Source organism: Eulemur rufifrons, chromosome 18 (assembly GCF_041146395.1).
Source record: "Eulemur rufifrons isolate Redbay chromosome 18, OSU_ERuf_1, whole genome shotgun sequence".
NCBI lineage: Eukaryota > Metazoa > Chordata > Mammalia > Primates > Lemuridae > Eulemur > Eulemur rufifrons.
This window is the reverse complement of record NC_091000.1, coordinates 38,309,187-38,325,584: the sequence shown is the minus strand read 5'-3', so window position 1 is coordinate 38,325,584 and position 16,398 is coordinate 38,309,187. Positions and strand designations below refer to the sequence as shown.

At 47.0% G+C, this 16,398-nt stretch overlaps 1 protein-coding gene across 2 annotated transcripts in view; it reads right to left on the bottom strand.

Annotated features, from left to right (window-relative positions):
* Window positions 1–4,210: 4,210 nt before the first annotated feature.
* Window positions 4,211–16,398, bottom strand: part of TMEM131L (transmembrane 131 like) — a 156,006-nt gene continuing 143,818 nt past the window's right edge. For both annotated transcript variants that reach the window (XM_069493662.1, XM_069493663.1), the window contains exons 30-35: window positions 14,100–14,178; window positions 13,093–13,175; window positions 7,840–7,960; window positions 6,686–6,774; window positions 5,381–5,520; window positions 4,211–4,622 (exon numbers count right to left, since the gene is read on the bottom strand). In XM_069493662.1, coding sequence (XP_069349763.1) covers window positions 4,347–4,622; window positions 5,381–5,520; window positions 6,686–6,774; window positions 7,840–7,960; window positions 13,093–13,175; window positions 14,100–14,178 — 788 coding nt within the window. In that variant the 3' untranslated portion in view covers window positions 4,211–4,346. The remainder of the gene's footprint in view (window positions 4,623–5,380; window positions 5,521–6,685; window positions 6,775–7,839; window positions 7,961–13,092; window positions 13,176–14,099; window positions 14,179–16,398) is intronic.

The window sequence follows — 16,398 nt, the reverse complement described above, 5'->3', positions numbered from 1 at the left end:
ACGATTTTATTCACAAAACATGCCACAGGCCACAGTCTGCCTAACCCTGCCCTACAGCAATGCTCTTTAAACTTTGCCGTGCATACAAATCACCTCAGGATCTTGCTAAAGTAAAAATTCTGGTGAGATAAATCTGCATTTCTAACAAGCCCTCGGGTGAAGTCAATGCGGTGGGGCTGACCACTCTGAGTAGCAAGACCCTCGAGGACCACTGAGTATTCCTGCCAGTGGGGAGTGGAAAAGCAAAGAGAGGGCACAGCCCTTCCTTAGAGCTCACCTATCACTTTTGCTCACGTGCAACACTTAGGGGCAGGGGAGGTGGCAAATGCAGTCTGCACCTGGGCAGCATGCACCCAGCTGAAACTGGGGAGGCCGATTACTTCTCCTCCCCCCAACGAGATCCACGGCTGGCACTCCAGCTCCCGTGGGCTAAGCCTTCCTGCCGCAGTCCCAGCACGTGGCACCCACGGACACGAGGCCGCTCCCAGGGCATGGCCTCCTCCCTCCCGGGCACAGACGCCCCCTCCAGTTGCTGCCCTGCATTGCAGCTCCCTTTTACAGCCCACGCTTCGGCCCGGCTCACCTTCTGTCCTCGCCTCAACCCATGTCCGCAGGCACCCAGAGACTGCTCCAGGGACGCCACCGCCATCCTTCGCCACGCCCAGGGCGCATGAGCATCCCTGGGGCTCTTGCTCCCTGCAGCCCCCTCTCCCGCTTCACCGCGCAAGGGGGCCGCAGAGCTCAGGGCCCGCCGCGCTCCTCCTCCCCAGCAGGCCTCTCACTCTTGCTTTAAACACCGCCAAGAAGCGGAAGCTGCTCCCCTTGTCTGCAGCCTCAGATTTGGGCTACTGCCTGCGGACCTGCCACCTGGTTGGAGCGGGAACTTCCCATCCTCTGCCTCCCGCCAGATCCTCCCCAAATGCTCTTCCTCCTACTCGGTGGCTCCACCAGGACGCAGTTCCCAAGGCCCAGTGGGGACTTTTTGCCTTGCTCCTCTCCCTCAACCCCACCCCGCCATCCCGCAGCTGAAGGTACGTAAAGCAAACCCATCCTTCTCCATCACCTTCGCTGTTGCAGCTGACTTCTGGTGGGTGTTACTGTTACTCTTTAACTCCCAGAATCCCTTCTCCACTCAGCTGTTGGCTGACTTTTTAAGAATTTGTTAGATAACGTTCTTTCTCACTTAAAACACTCCGATGGCTTCCCACTGCACTTCGAGTAAAACCCATCCTCTTTCCCATGGCTGCAAGGCCTTATGGAGGTGGCCGTGGCTCTACAGGCCCTAGCCACACTGCACTCCCACCTCAGGGCCTTTGCACTTGCTGTTTCCTCTGCTGGAAAGCTTTGCCTGCTGATCCAGGCACACTGGCTTTCTTGTCATTCAAGTTTTTACCTCTAAGGGACTTTCTCTGATCACTCAAGGACCCACTGCCAGCTTCCCTGTTTTCACATTTCATTGCCCTCACAGCACTCGTGCATATCTGGAATATTCTTCCCATCTTGTTTCTTCCCTATCCTTCCTGGACTGTGACAGGGCAGCAGGACCTTGTCTGTCTTGGTCTCTGCTGTACCCATGGCCCCAGGGACAGCTCCTAGCTCCTAGGAGGCACTCAGTAATGACTTTTTAAGTGAATAAAAACATCTAGTTTCCGTATTTATTTTATTCTTAGTGCTAAAGATAATATGCCAGTAAAAGTGAAGGTTCTTTGCTTTCTTTTGCTCATGTAGTGGAATAAAATCTTATTTTGGTTTCTCATATTTTCCTGACGGGGAACTGAAGTATCAATGAAAGCAGAAAAGTAAATTAGAGGACAGTAACACAGAGGCAGATCTTACATCTAATGTCTCATATTCCCGCTAACAGCAATGCAGACATCACCATTATCCATCTCCAGAACTTTTCTTCATCCCAAACTGAAACTGTACCTATTAAACACTAACTCCCCACTCCTCCTCCTCCAGACCCAGGCAACCACCATTCTTTTTCTGTCTCTATGAATTTGACTCTTCTAGGTCCCTTATGTAAGTGATTATACAGTATTTGTCCTTTTGTGAGTGGCTTATTTCACTTAGCATAATGTTTTCAAGGTTTAGCCATACTGTAGCATGTGTTAGAATTGTATTCCTTTTTAAGGCAGAATGATATGCCATTGAATGGATATGTCACATTCTATTTAGCCAATTATCTATTGAAAGACATCTGGGCTGTTTCCACCTTTTGGCTACTGTGAATAATGTTGTTATCAACATGAGTGCGAAAATACCTGTTCAAGTCTCTGCTTTCAATTCTTTTGGGTATATACCTAGAACCAAACTATATTTAATATTATTCAATCCTTGCAGGGGGAGGGGAAGCTTGCTTCACCCAGATCAGGATTCTAACCTAGCAGCTGTGCATGCTTGTGTACAGGAAAAATAAAAATCTCAGGACCCCCCAAAATTCATTATGCCAAAGGGGAGAACGGAGCCTGAGAAGTGAGTCACACAAGCACTACCATCCTGTCCTCAATGAGGTACAAGGGTCCTCTTTTAAGAAATAAAGGGGCTTAAAAATGGCTAACAGGATTTTTCTCTTTGGACTGGGTAGGAGAAGGAGAAAGGAAGCCTGGCTGGCAAGGTGGTCTTGCAGTGCAGATAAACCTCACAGTGACAGCCCTCAGGGACATGTTTTTATTCAGACCTTAAAGGTCCACGCTCTCTGCAGACCTGTCCCAGATGAAATAGGCAGCGCCTGGCTGCATTTAACAGATTCTCTACTAAGGCAAATCTCTCCCCCAGCCTCCCCACCCAGACAGCCTTCCAGCATATTCCTGTTTGCCCGGAGCCATCTCAAAGTATGACAAAGAAACCCCTTCAAGATATACAGCCCCTATAAAATGAGTGCATGTCAATATAACCTTAGGACTGTAGCCTGAATGAACTCTTACATGTCGATTTACCAGCATCTCCACAGATGCAAATCAAGGAACAGAGGTGATCACTCTTCTACCCACTCTGAGATTCACAACATGGACTACTTACCTCCTCTGCCCCACCCCTTTTTTTTGAATGATCATCTTATGTAATTTGGACACCAAATACAAAGTCACAAGAATACCATCAATCACCTCACTGCTCACCTCCTTCACCCCTTTTTCCCATGCACCCCCTTTTTCCCTTCATTTTCAAAATCCTCAACCTCTTCCACGGACAGCCCAGTCCACAACAGATACTTTGTGGCTGTGCTTTTCCTGGGCACATCCTTAAGGTCTTGGCTTAATAAACTTCAATTTAGCGTGACCGTCTCCTTTTCAGTCCCTGATTATTTAAGTTAACACTTGGAGGCCCTTCAAAAGGGCAGTCCCAAATTTACAACACACTTTTTCACCTTGTCCCCATATAACCATGGCAAAGAGAAATAAACACAAAGCAAGCAAATCCAGCATTCCACTCAAAAATCACTCCTCCTGAATTTCCAATAACGACAAAACAAAATGTAAAAATAAGAAATTTTTATTAAAAGTTAAAAATGTTTTCAAAGCTTATACATGCAAATAGATAATTCTACCATAATATGGACTTTTAAATCAATGACAAACAGTTACAAACCGGTCTGGCAAAACATGCATCAGCTACCTAACTCCCCCTAAGTACTTGTATCGGGGTAAGCCTGCTCACTGGGAAGGAAACCATACACTTACCAGTATGTCCCTGCCGCTGTTATTGTCCCCAAGGACTGGCACAGAGGGGAGGGAACAGTCCTCACCATAACTGGGACTGAGAATAGCACCAGGGCTCTCTGCTTCTCCCCAGCAGCCATGACGCACCAGGACCACAAAGCAGCCCCCTCCACTCCTGAGCAGAGTCCATCTGGGCCAGTGACCTTCTGCTATGCTGGGCTTCCAGCAGTTCTCAACGCTGGCTGCAAGTTACAATTGTGGAGAAGTTTGCAAAATATCCTGATTGCCTGAGCCACAGATCCATTAAGTCAGAATCTCTGGGAATGGCGCCCAAGCAGCTGCACGTTTTGAGAGCTCCCAAGTGGTTCTGATGCTCGGGGAGGAGAAAACGACCACAGCCATTCCCATCTCAACTCTTACCTTCTGAGAAGTCGCCCTTGTTCTGATTCAAAACATCTGGCATGTCTGACTTGACTTACGAAAGTTATGACATATGGATGCTTAGTTTCCACCACTGGTTTATGAAGGGGTAAAAAAATAGAGCACCCAGATTTCGTAAAAAAAGTTTATTTTCATATAAAAGTGCCAAAATATCCACCAATGTCATAATCTATCTCAACAACCAGTTTACACTAGCAATCAAAACACAAGCCTCTTTATTCACATTGTTTAAAAATCCAATGCTTTTCACACATTCCCACAGTAACTGGAGTCTCTAGACAGCGGGAAGTTTGCGTTCCTATTTGCTGTGGTAGTCCATATGTCCAGGTTCATATAGGCACGAAACGGGTTAAACCCTGGGTAGTATTCCTTGCACATGACGGCCTGGTTTTCCATGTGAGTAGAATGTTCCGTGGTAGGATTGATGGGGCAGCAATTTTCATACACATCGCTTTGCGGGGCCCAAATGGAACCAAAAAGTCCAGACATTGGAGACAAGCTTCGGGTGCTTGTGAGGTAGGGCTGAAGTGCAAACGGGGAGGGGAAGAAAGGTTGGAAACAAAAAAAAACAAAGTCGCGTTAGAAAGCAGTGTCGAGACTGAATATATACCAGCGGATACCACACAGGTATCAATCCAAATTAACTTGGAAATTATCAAACTATTCTCAAATTAGATCTGGCTTGCTTTTAACTCCATTTCCCTCAGAGTTGGGGGCCAGGTGGGTGTGAAATCTTCATCTCACTAAATAACCTTATTTGCAACCCAAGGAAGAACCCACCCATAGGCCAAATGCCCTTATCTGGGGGGAAAAAAAGTGTCAAGCGGATGTGAAAGGGGAAAATGTTGGGCTTTGTAGCAGGGAGTGAGGTGGCCCTCACAGGACCCACGCACTGACCACCCACTCACCTTCCTGGGACTTTCATTTCATCCCTTATCACAGATGGAAAGGTCAGTGAGTCCATTTAAATACTGCTGTATCACAGAGGACTCCCTGGCCGATGTGCAATTTTATCTACAAATGATCACCACTTGGTGTATTTGGGGACATCTTTCATCTGGGGTGGCTAGAATGTCAGTGTCCTCGAGCTCCCCCCATCTGACTACTGTCAGGTTCCGTCCGAGGGTGGCCTAGCCCCGGATCCTGTGATCTACAAGAAACTAGCCAGGCTCCGGCTGACCCAAACCCCGTGCTAACGCTAGTCGAGACCAGGATCAAAGATGCGCCAGCAAAAATCCGGAGCTGCCCTGGGGCTCACAACACGGGACGGCAACACTGACCGGAGAGTTGATGAAACTGGCGTGTCCCCAGGCAGCAGGCATGTTGGGTGGGGTGTTCCAGGTAGACTGAGAGTTGTGATCAATAAAGTCTGTCTGAACTTCGGCAGGGCAGGGGAAGCCGTTGGCGTAATTCATGTTTTCTACAAAGAATGGGAGACATCAACATGGGTAAACATCTTCATGGAAAGCAATGAATTCTCACTCTCAGGCAAAACAGCTGTCAAAGTTTTACTACATTGAGAAGTTAAAATTCTCTCTCTGTGTGGACCAGGAATATTGTTTCACTGTCATTGTCAAGGCTAAAACTTTACCAGACACACCACCTGGGAAACCCTCAGTGTGGAAGGTCTTCCTCTGGGCTTGTTTTTCTGTCTTTGATCATTTGATGGGAATCTTTCTATTATACCAAGTATGCTAAAATACTACCGGAGACTTAAATGGTGTCAAGATGCTTACCAGTCCTTAAAACAAATTTTTATTACCTGTCACACCACCCTCAGCCACCTGCACATATACTGTATGGGCTGATAAAGCAATCCAAAAGCAAGCACTTCTTAGGTATCAATAAGAAGATAATAAACATGAAGCCTTACAATCGTAGGAAGACAGTTACAGAAGCACCCTCTGGTGGTTAGCATGATGTAATGCATGCGCCAAAATCTAGACAAGACTCCTATGTGGCTTATCCCCTGCCCAAAAAGGGAGTTCTGATCCATCAGACAGTAACATACAACAAGAGCATTTTCCATTTGATCAGGGAAATCTTGTATATTTATTTATTTATTTATTATTACAGATGCTTGAGCCCAAGTATCTGCAATTTTCTACAATTTCCCCTCCAAACTCCTTTCCTCCCTTCTCCACCACCATCCAGGGGCAGAGGAGTCAGAATATGAGGAACCAGCAGGTAAATGTTTCTATTTCACATGGGACTTGATTGCCTAAAAAGAACAGCAAACAACTAAAGTCCCAGCCTCCCAATGGACAACCCACAAGGGTAGGTCCACACAGATCCAAACGGCTCAATTCTACCTAATGTGAAGGACTAAATGAATTAGGGTTACTTGTAGAAGCCCCCAGATACCCAGATTTAGAGGGCTTTTTGAGAGCTATATAAAATTATATATGGCAGGCACGACTGGATCCACATGAAGCCATTTAGCAGCCGACTGTGTGTTCATTCAAATTCTGCTCACTGCTAAAAGGCACATGCTCCCGTAGGTTAGTGCCGTAAGTCCCCACACTTCCTGCTTTGACCTGCTGAGCATAAAAGAATGGCACTGGGATTGTTTACATAGCTTTTACCTTCTGGGAAGGCATTGTAATCGTTCAACTCCAATGGACAGTACACACTGGGAAACTGGCCTTCGCACATTGCGTTCCAATCAATGAAACTGCGACAAAAAAACAAGAGGTCTAGTTTCAGAAGCAGGATGTCAACATATCAAGTAAAGAAAGAGAAAAACAGTTTTATTGCCCTGCCTCCCAATCACTACAAATTCCCCAATTTGGGGAAATAAACGATGTACTTTCTTGAGTCACAGAATCAAAGACTTATTAAACGCTCGTCACCAATGATGCTCCACCTGCAGGATGGATGGCTTGGACCAGGAGCGCACTTCCTCTGCCATCATGTCTGCTAACTAGAGACAGAATTCAAGCCTGCGGCTTTACTAGCACTGTGGAGGAAACACCTGGACGGACTTGAACATGAAAATGTCTACCTTCCACTCAGAGCAAGACCAGCATTCATCTTAGGGAAGTCACAACTAGAAGGGCTATAATTCATGATACTCTGATCACTATTGCAAATTGGATTTTCATTATAGAAATGAGATAGTAAATACTGCTGTAATTAGCTGAACAAAAAAACCCCTTCAAATGGATTCTGTGATTAAAAAAAGATACTAACATTTTCTCAGGGTTCACTAATTGAATGGCATATTAATATCAAGTAGCAGACTTAAGAAACTGCCATTGTGTAACTGTTTTTCAATGCTTAAACTATTTGATCTTTTAAAATAGTAGATGTATCCAGAATATAAGCTATTGTCCTCAAGGAAAAAAAAACAAGAAAAGAAAGAAAAAAAAATTTTAAATGTGTTCAAGAGCAAAGCCATGGAAAAATGGAAATCTTTCCTCTGCTAGGGGAGAGGAAATATGAGTGATTGTTTTTTCGAATTTGCCACTGACGTATGAACAGATCATCTCTTCAATTTAAGAAAAGGAAGTAATGACATGATCGCCAGCTTTACCAGTTTTATGTCTTCTCATGTTTCTCTCAATGCCCGGTTTGTTATTTTCTAAGATATCACAACACAACTCTAAAAGGCAGCTAAAGTACACCGAGGAAGAAGCCTGGCCCTCATTTTGTAAGGAATACCCAACAAACTGAATTCAGATTCCAGCTGCAAGTGCTCCGGCTGAGCACGGCGTCCCTGCGAGGGGTGAGGCTGTACCTGTTATGCACCGGGGCGGGCTCCTGCAGCACACACGGCGAGCTGTTTTCCAGGGTGCAGTTTAAGCTGCTTGCCAGACACACCGGCTGGGTGGGCCACAGGTCTCCGGGCGAGTAAAGACCTAAGGAAGAGAACAAGGCGGCTCCGTCCACCGTCTCCCACCCGGCCCTCATCCTACCCTTCTGCAACACTCGCTCCACTGTGCTTCCCTCCAGAAAACACTCCCCCCAACATCATCCCCCAATGTAGACTGCTTCTGCCTTTCGGGATGTTATTTCAGGACTTAATGGTGAAACAGCATATTGCTCTGACCATCGCTTCAGATGGTGAGCAACTGTCTCCTGACCTGGACGACAAGATGAGATTCACCGAAGTATCTGAGGCCTACTTTCCGCAAGGCCCCATCACAGACACCAGGGATGCTGCAGTGAACAAGTTACACTCAGGTGAGCAGAGACACACAGCAAACAAAAGAAAAAAGAAATGTAGCAGGGCAGATGCTCTGTGTGCTATTATGGTGAACACAGAGGTTTTAAACAGGGCGGTCCAAGGCCTCGCTGGAGGAACAGCTCCCCAAAGATGTGACTGAGGTGAGGAAGTGAGCCAAGTGGGTAGAGGGAAGCCCACCCCAAACAGTAGGCAGAGAACGGCAAGGCCCCGAAGCAAGGTGAGTTCAAACAGCAAGGACGCCGGCATGGCCAGGAAGGGAGGGTAGGAGGGGAGGAGTGGGGGATGAGCAGAGGACAGAGTCTGTGGACCCTTTAAGGATTTAGGCATTTGCTCTGAGTCAGATGGGAAGCTGCTGGAAGGTTCTGAGCAGAGTGACTGCTTGGAGACAAGTCTCTCTCCCGTTTCTGCACATCCTGCCAGCAAAGGCACTAATGGCCTTTGCTTCCAACTATCTTCTCCCAGATATCTGCTAAGCAAAAGCCTTGGAACATATAGTGCCTCCCTCTGGAGCAAAGGGCAGGCATGCTTGTTGCCAATTATAAAAGATTTGGGGCCCCCAAGCTCAGGGTTCCTCTCCTGTAACGCTACCTACTGTGCATGCTGGGATCCATCTAGGGCTGCCTGAGTCATCACCTGTGATACCTGGGGCTAAGGGCAGCTGATGCAAACAGGCTGATGCTCATGGACTTGGCCCCGTGGGCTTTATGTGAAAAAATGGCAGCTACCCCTCTGGGGAGACTTTAGCCCCCACTCTGCCACCTAAAGCAAAGCTGCTGGCTCAGTGGGGCCCCTGACTGCCTGAGGTTCCCCTAAGTGCCTGGGCCCGGCTCCCTGATGGTTGGATTACGCTGAAACCTGACAATGTCAGGATGCCGTAGCTGCCACCCTCAACACCGGCCATGCAGAACCACAAAGGACCACGGTCGCTCTGCTCAGTAGGCAGAACCCCAGGCAGTTCCCGTAGGCTCTGGTCAATTCTCCCTTGATGAACCCTGCTGTGTTTTACTGACTGTCGGGCTGTTGCCAATGGCCTAGGTGTTTGGTCTGCCACTTGAAAGCTACAGGCTGGCAGATGAAAGATACTGCTCTCTGGGGCTGTAAGATGTGGAACAGACCTTGGCTTCTGAGACCTCAGAGCCACTCGGGGAGAGGTCCCTGGTGAAGACTGACTGCAATCAGGTGCTGACTGGGTCTGCACCACCCAGACCGCCACCATTGCTGCCTGGGTCCATGGTGCACCAGACAAGGCGACACTTCCAGCGTCACAGACTGGACACAAGGGGAGCTTCCTGGAAGGATAACTTGTTCGTGCACATCCCATGGGCAGGGATCACTATGAGGGAGCCACCCAACTGGAAAAGGCTGGTATGAAATTTGATGATAATAGCTGAAGTGATCAGAGATACCACCTGGCCCTGGAAGGCATTCAGGGCAGCCTCAACTCACTGGCCAGGGTGGATACGGACGACAGAATCGCCCTAGTTGTTCTCTTTGAAGTAGAGTCTACGCAATCACTAATACACCCTGCTGTACCTGGAGTAATGCCTCTGACCAAGTGGAAAGATCAATACAGAAACTTAAGTGAAAGCCACAGACCCTTGTGGCTATGGGATGTGTTCAGCTGGCTGGGTCTGGGACTCTGGTGCACGGCCCAGGAGGACACTTTAGAGTGGCCTCATCCTGCTGCTTAGGGTCATGTTGATAGCAACAGCATTAAATGTTATATGAGATAAATCTAACAGATTTGGCCCTACCCGGCAGTTGGATTAATCGATAACCATTTATGGAACGGTTTACTCATAGGAAAACCTACCAGAGGCCAAGGCTACACAGAAACAAGAGGTGTGTACATTGTAAGACACTTCTGTACAGGTCTCTCTGGCTCCTGTACTTCTCGCAAGCAGCAGCACGGCTGCCTTTATTCTGCCGTCTCTTTCCAGGGATGTTTGTTAGGCAAAGCTTCAGAAGATAGGGGTAATATCTCCCCTTGCTGCAAGGGGCAAGGCAGCTTAATTTCCAACATAATAAAGATAATGTCTCCTGCCCGTTATAAGAGACTTGGGTTCCCTATGCTCAGGGCTCCTTTCTTTCTTTCTGTGTCATCCCCACAGGAGTCAGGACAAGCAGAGCTGACATAAATGTGCTGATGCTCATGCCTCTTGCTGTGCTACAAGTCCTTTGTCTCTGACCCAAGAGTCTCCTGTCTTCTGCCAGCTTCTACAAAATTGTGGCCGGCTAACTTGTCAGCTTTTAAGTAGGGTAAAAATCGTAAGCATTTCCCAGTTCTTGACAGTGATGTGACCTGATGTTTAACAGGATCACTCTGGCTGTGGTGTTAAAAACACATGGTCAGGTGGGGTGAAGGTGGAAGCCGGCAGACCTGTTAGAAAGCTACTGAGATAATGCCAGCGAGAGAGAGGGACGGCCTGGGCCACAGTGACTATGGCGGAGCTGATGAGAAGTGATCAGACACTAGATATGTTTGGAGGGCAGAAGGCCACCAGAATAAGGCAATGGAGCAGATATGGGGCACAAGACAGAGAAAGCCAAGGATGACCCCTTGATGCTGCCTGGCGGGAAGACTGTAAGAGGAGCAGGTCTGAAGAGACAACCAAGCATCCAGATGTGGCAGCTGTTGGACCCCACGTGCAGATGTCAAACTGGCAGTCGGCTATAAGTACTAGAGTTCAGGAGAGAGGCTCAGGCTGAAGATACAAATTTGGGAGTTGTCAGGGTGTAAGAGAGACTTAAAGCTTTGAAAGTGGATGAGATCACCCAGGGAGTGTGCGCAGACAGAGAAGAGCTGAGTGCCAAGGACTGTGCTCTGGAGGGCTCCAGGGTCATGACGGCGAGATGGGGAGGAACTGAACCAGGAATCTAAGGTTTAGTGGCCAGAACAGAACATCTAGTGTCTGTGCTGGTCAACATGGGGGACCACAGACAGAACCGACCAAGGACTCAGCAATGTGGCAATCACCGGGGACCCCGACAGTACCGTTTCAGAGGCGTGGCAGTGGCCAATGCCATATTACAGGGGTTTCCGGGGTAGGAGATGGAAGGCAGGGAGTTTGAATCAGCAACCTGAGAGAATTCTCAGGAGTCCCTTAAAGAAGGAGCAGAGAACCACCAGAGCAGTGGCTGGAGAAGTGAGTTGAAAGGGAATGTTCTGGCTGTTGTTGGCTTTTTAAGGATGAGAAGTATTACAGTATATCTGCATGCTGATAGGAACGACCCATTAGAGAACAACTGATGATGGGGTGCGGTGCCTGGAGAGAAAGGCTGCACTGACGATTCATCAGGCTGCAACAGGAGGGAAGCAGAGAACGGCGTGGAGGACAGGTGGATGGGACAGTGGGAGCTTTCTGAAGGCCTCTAACTGCTTCTCTTTTCCAGGAAAATGAATCAAGAGCAAGAAAGAGAACGAGGCAGAGGACTGGAGGAGCAGTGAGCAGTTGAACCCAGGGAGAGGCTGGTGGCACGTGTGAATGCTGTTCTCCAGCTCCACGCACCTGCACAGGGACAGGTGGAGCAGGCGAGAAGTGGGCAAAGCCATGACTGTGGCTTTGCAAGGTCAACGCAATAAAAGGAGGTAAGTCAAGGAAATGACGGTGACAATAGATCAGGCCATTTCAGCTGGGTGAGACGGAAAGTGTGGCTATGAGGGAGGGAAAGGAGTACAAAGGTGATGGGACTAGGCCTTGTGGACAACATCTATTTTTTAAGTGACGTTAGGACCTAACCAAGGACTATAAATAGGTGATCAAAAGCAACTGCAGATTACTATGAGGTCAAGGTACAGGCACTTGAAGCACACAAACTGGGGCCAGGACACTAGACTGCGCATAAATCTCCAACTGAGAGTGGAAACAACACCAGCTAAAAAGGGTATCTGCTTTGACACACTTTGTTATTTGCCCCACCATTAACTAAATCCCACCTCTTCTCCATTACAGAAAAAAGGTAGTACCATCTAAACCACCCCCATACCTTGCCTCAGCAAATTATGGATTATTGAATTTAAGATTTTTTAATTGAAAACATTTATTTTACTGTACTAACCGTGAGTTCCAATTCACAAATATTTCTGTTGATAATCTGACAAGCCCAAAACGTACCCAAGGAACAGCACAGAAGCCTTCTGCTTGCAAAGTAAAAACTCTCTACTGTGTAGAGCAGCGTTTATATCCAGCATTAATTTATATGAGCAAAAGCAAGTATGTGCGTAAAGCTATGGAGGCTAAAACTCAGCTTATCCTGCCACAATTCCTAACCCTGGTTTGGCAGGAAAGAAGCCTGGGACACAACAGGAGACTGAAGACAAAGACAAAGAGAGGCAGAAGAAGAGGAGGAGGAAAGGAGATGAAAAATGAGGGGAACTGGCGTTAACCTCCCATCAGAGACCCCAGGCAGGAGTGGGGTTTCCTTCCAACCCACTCCTGTCTCCGCGCTCCCAGGCCACTGTCCTCCCGCCTGCAGAAGGTCTGAGGGGGCCCAGCTCTCAGTCTTATCCCTGGAGCAGGAGCAAGACTGGTCCCCAAGGCTGCTAAGGCCACATCAACAGGCTTCCAAGACAAGGTGAGTTGTGGGATCATACCGGGGCAAAGGGCACCTGTGCCTCGGCTGTAGGGAGGAGCTCGGTGTCGAAGCACAGGGTCCCTAGAGCAGGTGCTTCCTAACGCAGGGAGCACGGCTTGGAGACGGCCCTGCCCCACTCAACCTGCTTTGTCGTCTCAAGCCCACCGGCCAGGAATACAGACAGTGCAGAAGCCCTGGCTGGTGTGTGCAGCGAGGACCGCACCTCACCTTTATCTTCCTCGACGCCCGCGGGCCCGGCGGGAAGGCTGGGGCAGGAGGGCTCTGCATACTGTGGGAGGTTATTCACGTCACTGTGGGGAAAGCGAGCAGAGGAGGAACCACTCAATTTTTTCTGTACAAGGAAATACTGATACTGTACAACCAAATCTGATCCCGTTTTTCCATGAAGTCTTCCTCCGGGAAGCATACAGATCTTAGAAATGTACAAGTACACATCCAGAAAAGGGTTGAGAAATATTAAATCCCCAAGATCTAGCAAAGTCTTGTTTTAGCAAACAACAGTAGAAACAATTTAACTAAGGTAACGTGCAGTTTTAGATCTGCCCGCACCAGTTTAGCAATTCCTGTCTCTCACTTACTTCCCACCCTGACGGAACCAGTTCACAAAGGGCTTTCCTTGTCCACTGCTCGAGTTTCCCTCCTCACAAACTCTCCCATTTAACTGTATCCTGTCCTCTCACAAGGAGGCAGGCACCTAGGAAAGCTGATGACAGTTCTCACTCTGAAACCCTCTCCTTCTCGCTCACCCTGCTCTCCTCTCTCACCCAGGAAAAGGTGCTTGTTTATTCTGCCCGATGCTGCAGGAATCGTCACCCAGTGGAACTGCAAACGTGCGGGTTATCTGCTAGGTGCTTGCAAAATTTTTGAAATCATCAAAGCTCAGTTGTACGTCAAGGGCCTAGCAAAGGACAGATGATTCCTATCTTTATAATAACTACAGCTTCCTCTTTCTGCTTTTAGAAGTGAGGTATTTTCTACCGTGGCCGGACCACTGAAAAGACCACTGATACCAGAGACAGGCCCATGTGAATGGTGTTTGCTTAGAAGGGTTGTTCCTTCTGAATTAATAACAAAACCCGATTTTAACTTTCCTGCATCTTTAAAAGGGTTTCGTATTTTAATCTGCAGAATCAAGCACAAAGAAGAAACATAGTGCCTGATAGAAAAAGAGGTACAGGAAACATACTGTAAAAGCTGGAAAATAGAAAACTCACATGGGGTTGCAGATGTTATGAGAAAGATTCAAGGAGATGGGAGTTTCAGAAGGAAAATCATTCTGTGACACACTGTCTCCTGCAATAAAAACAAAAAACACATCATCACAAGTTTTAAAAGTATAATTAAACTGTATATATTCTATATTAAAATGCATAGATTTATAATATCATTAGCCCCTAATGAGCAATTTTTTTTCCACTTTCAACTGATATCCACACAATTTAATTTTTAAAAGGCCTTTTATCTTTTCATTGAAAAGTTAACTCGGCCGGGCGTGGTGGCTCACGCCTGTAATCCTAGCACTCTGGGAGGCCGAGGTGGGCGGATCGTTTGAGCTCAGGAGTTCGAGATCAGCCTGAGCAAGAGCGAGACCCCACCTCTACTAAAAATAGAAATAAATTATATGGACAGCTAAAAATATATATAGAAAAAATTAGCCGGGCATGGTGGCACATGCCTGTAGTCCCAGCTACTCGGGAGGCTGAGACAGGAGGATCGCTTGAGCTCAGGAGTTTGAGGTTGCTGTGAGCTAGGCTGACGCCACGGCACTCACTCTAGCCTGGGCAACAGAGTGAGACTCTGTCTCAAAAAAAAAAAAAAAAAGAAAAGTTAACTCAATATTTTATAAGAATTTTGGATTAATCATGTTACATTATCAAGAAAAGTTGAGACCATCAGTATTACATAACTTTTTAGTAAGGTTTTTTTCCCTGAGAAAAGAAATTTAGCTACATAAACTATAGTGTCCCTTCCCCCAGCTTATAAAGGAATATGTCCATTGTAGGAAATCTATAAAAACACAAGTTTAAAGAAGAATAACATGAATCATCTGCAATTATACTACCATTATGAACATTTTGGTATATTTCCTTACAGTGCCTTTTATGTGCATGTATATGTATAAAATCGGAACCATACTTCATGTGTACTTTGTCTTTTTGGTCTCCTATACCATTTATCACATTGGGGACACTTTCCTCCTATTATATAACTTTAAACACAACTTAAAGACTGTGCACTATGCCACTGTACAGAATACCATTAGTAATTTTCACCATTCTTTTAAAGGTGGCTTTTCGCCAACCAAAGCTGTACTTCTAGTTTTTCTTAACATTAAGTATTGACTTTTAAAATCTCACATTAGCACATCAGGCAAACCCTCAGCCTTCAGACAGATATACACAGTCGCTATCTATCAACGGTACTGACATCTTATGGGGTGGGCACTAGAAAAACCACATCTAAAAAGGCTGAGGGGAGAAGGGAGGGAAAAATGAAAACAACGCTGGGAAACGCCGACCGGAATTGCCTGTGGGCACCGCCGCTACCTTCTCACGGCCACTGCTGTGCTGGTCTCTCAGACAAGACCGTCTTTTCAGGTCTCAGGGAGGCAGGAGAGAGGGAGGGAGAGTCCAGCACGGAGGCTGCACCCATCTCCCAGCGTCCCGTCGGGAGTGCGCTGGGCTCTGGGACAAGCCCAGGTTGCTGTGTGGTGTCTCCCAAGCCCACGCCCTCTCTGAGCCTGTCTCCACGTGGAGATGGGAACAGGGACACCTGCCCTGTCCTCCGCACGGAGCACATGGGCACAGTGTGAGCTTGACAAATGCGAGGTGCCACACAAACTGCACAATCTCATCACCTCTTCCTTCTACAAAGGTTACAAGTTTACCGTGCTGAACTGTATCTTTATATAACACAGAGATATGAAAACAAGGCTGAGTGAAAAGAGCAAGGTGCAGAATGCCATACTGAATTATGATTCCATTTATGTAAGTTAAAGACTAATAATTCTGTATTTTCTTGATGGATATGTGAACGTAAAATAAAAAATGGACTGCAAGGATACACACCAAATTCATGACAGCGGACAGTGACTCTCTCGGGTGGGGGAGAGCTGACACGTGATAAAGTATCTTTTCTTTAAAAAAAAAAACAAGAGCAAATGTGACAAAATTAAGAGCTGTTAGTTTGGGATGATAGAAATATAGATGTTTCTTTGACCTCTTTCCTGTATCATTAAATTTCTCAAAAATGTACTGTTCACAGCAGCATTATTCATTAATAGCTAAAAGGTGGAAGCAATCCAAGTGTCCATCCACAGAGCAATGGATAAACCAAACGTGGCTTATACATGCAATGGAATATTATGTAGCCTTGAAAAGGAAGAAAAATTCTGACATACGCTACAGCATTGATGAACCCTGAGGACACTGTGCTGACCGGAAGGATCTAGTCACAAAAAGATAATCACACTGCACCATCCCATTTACCCGGGACACTTAGAGGTGGCCAGTC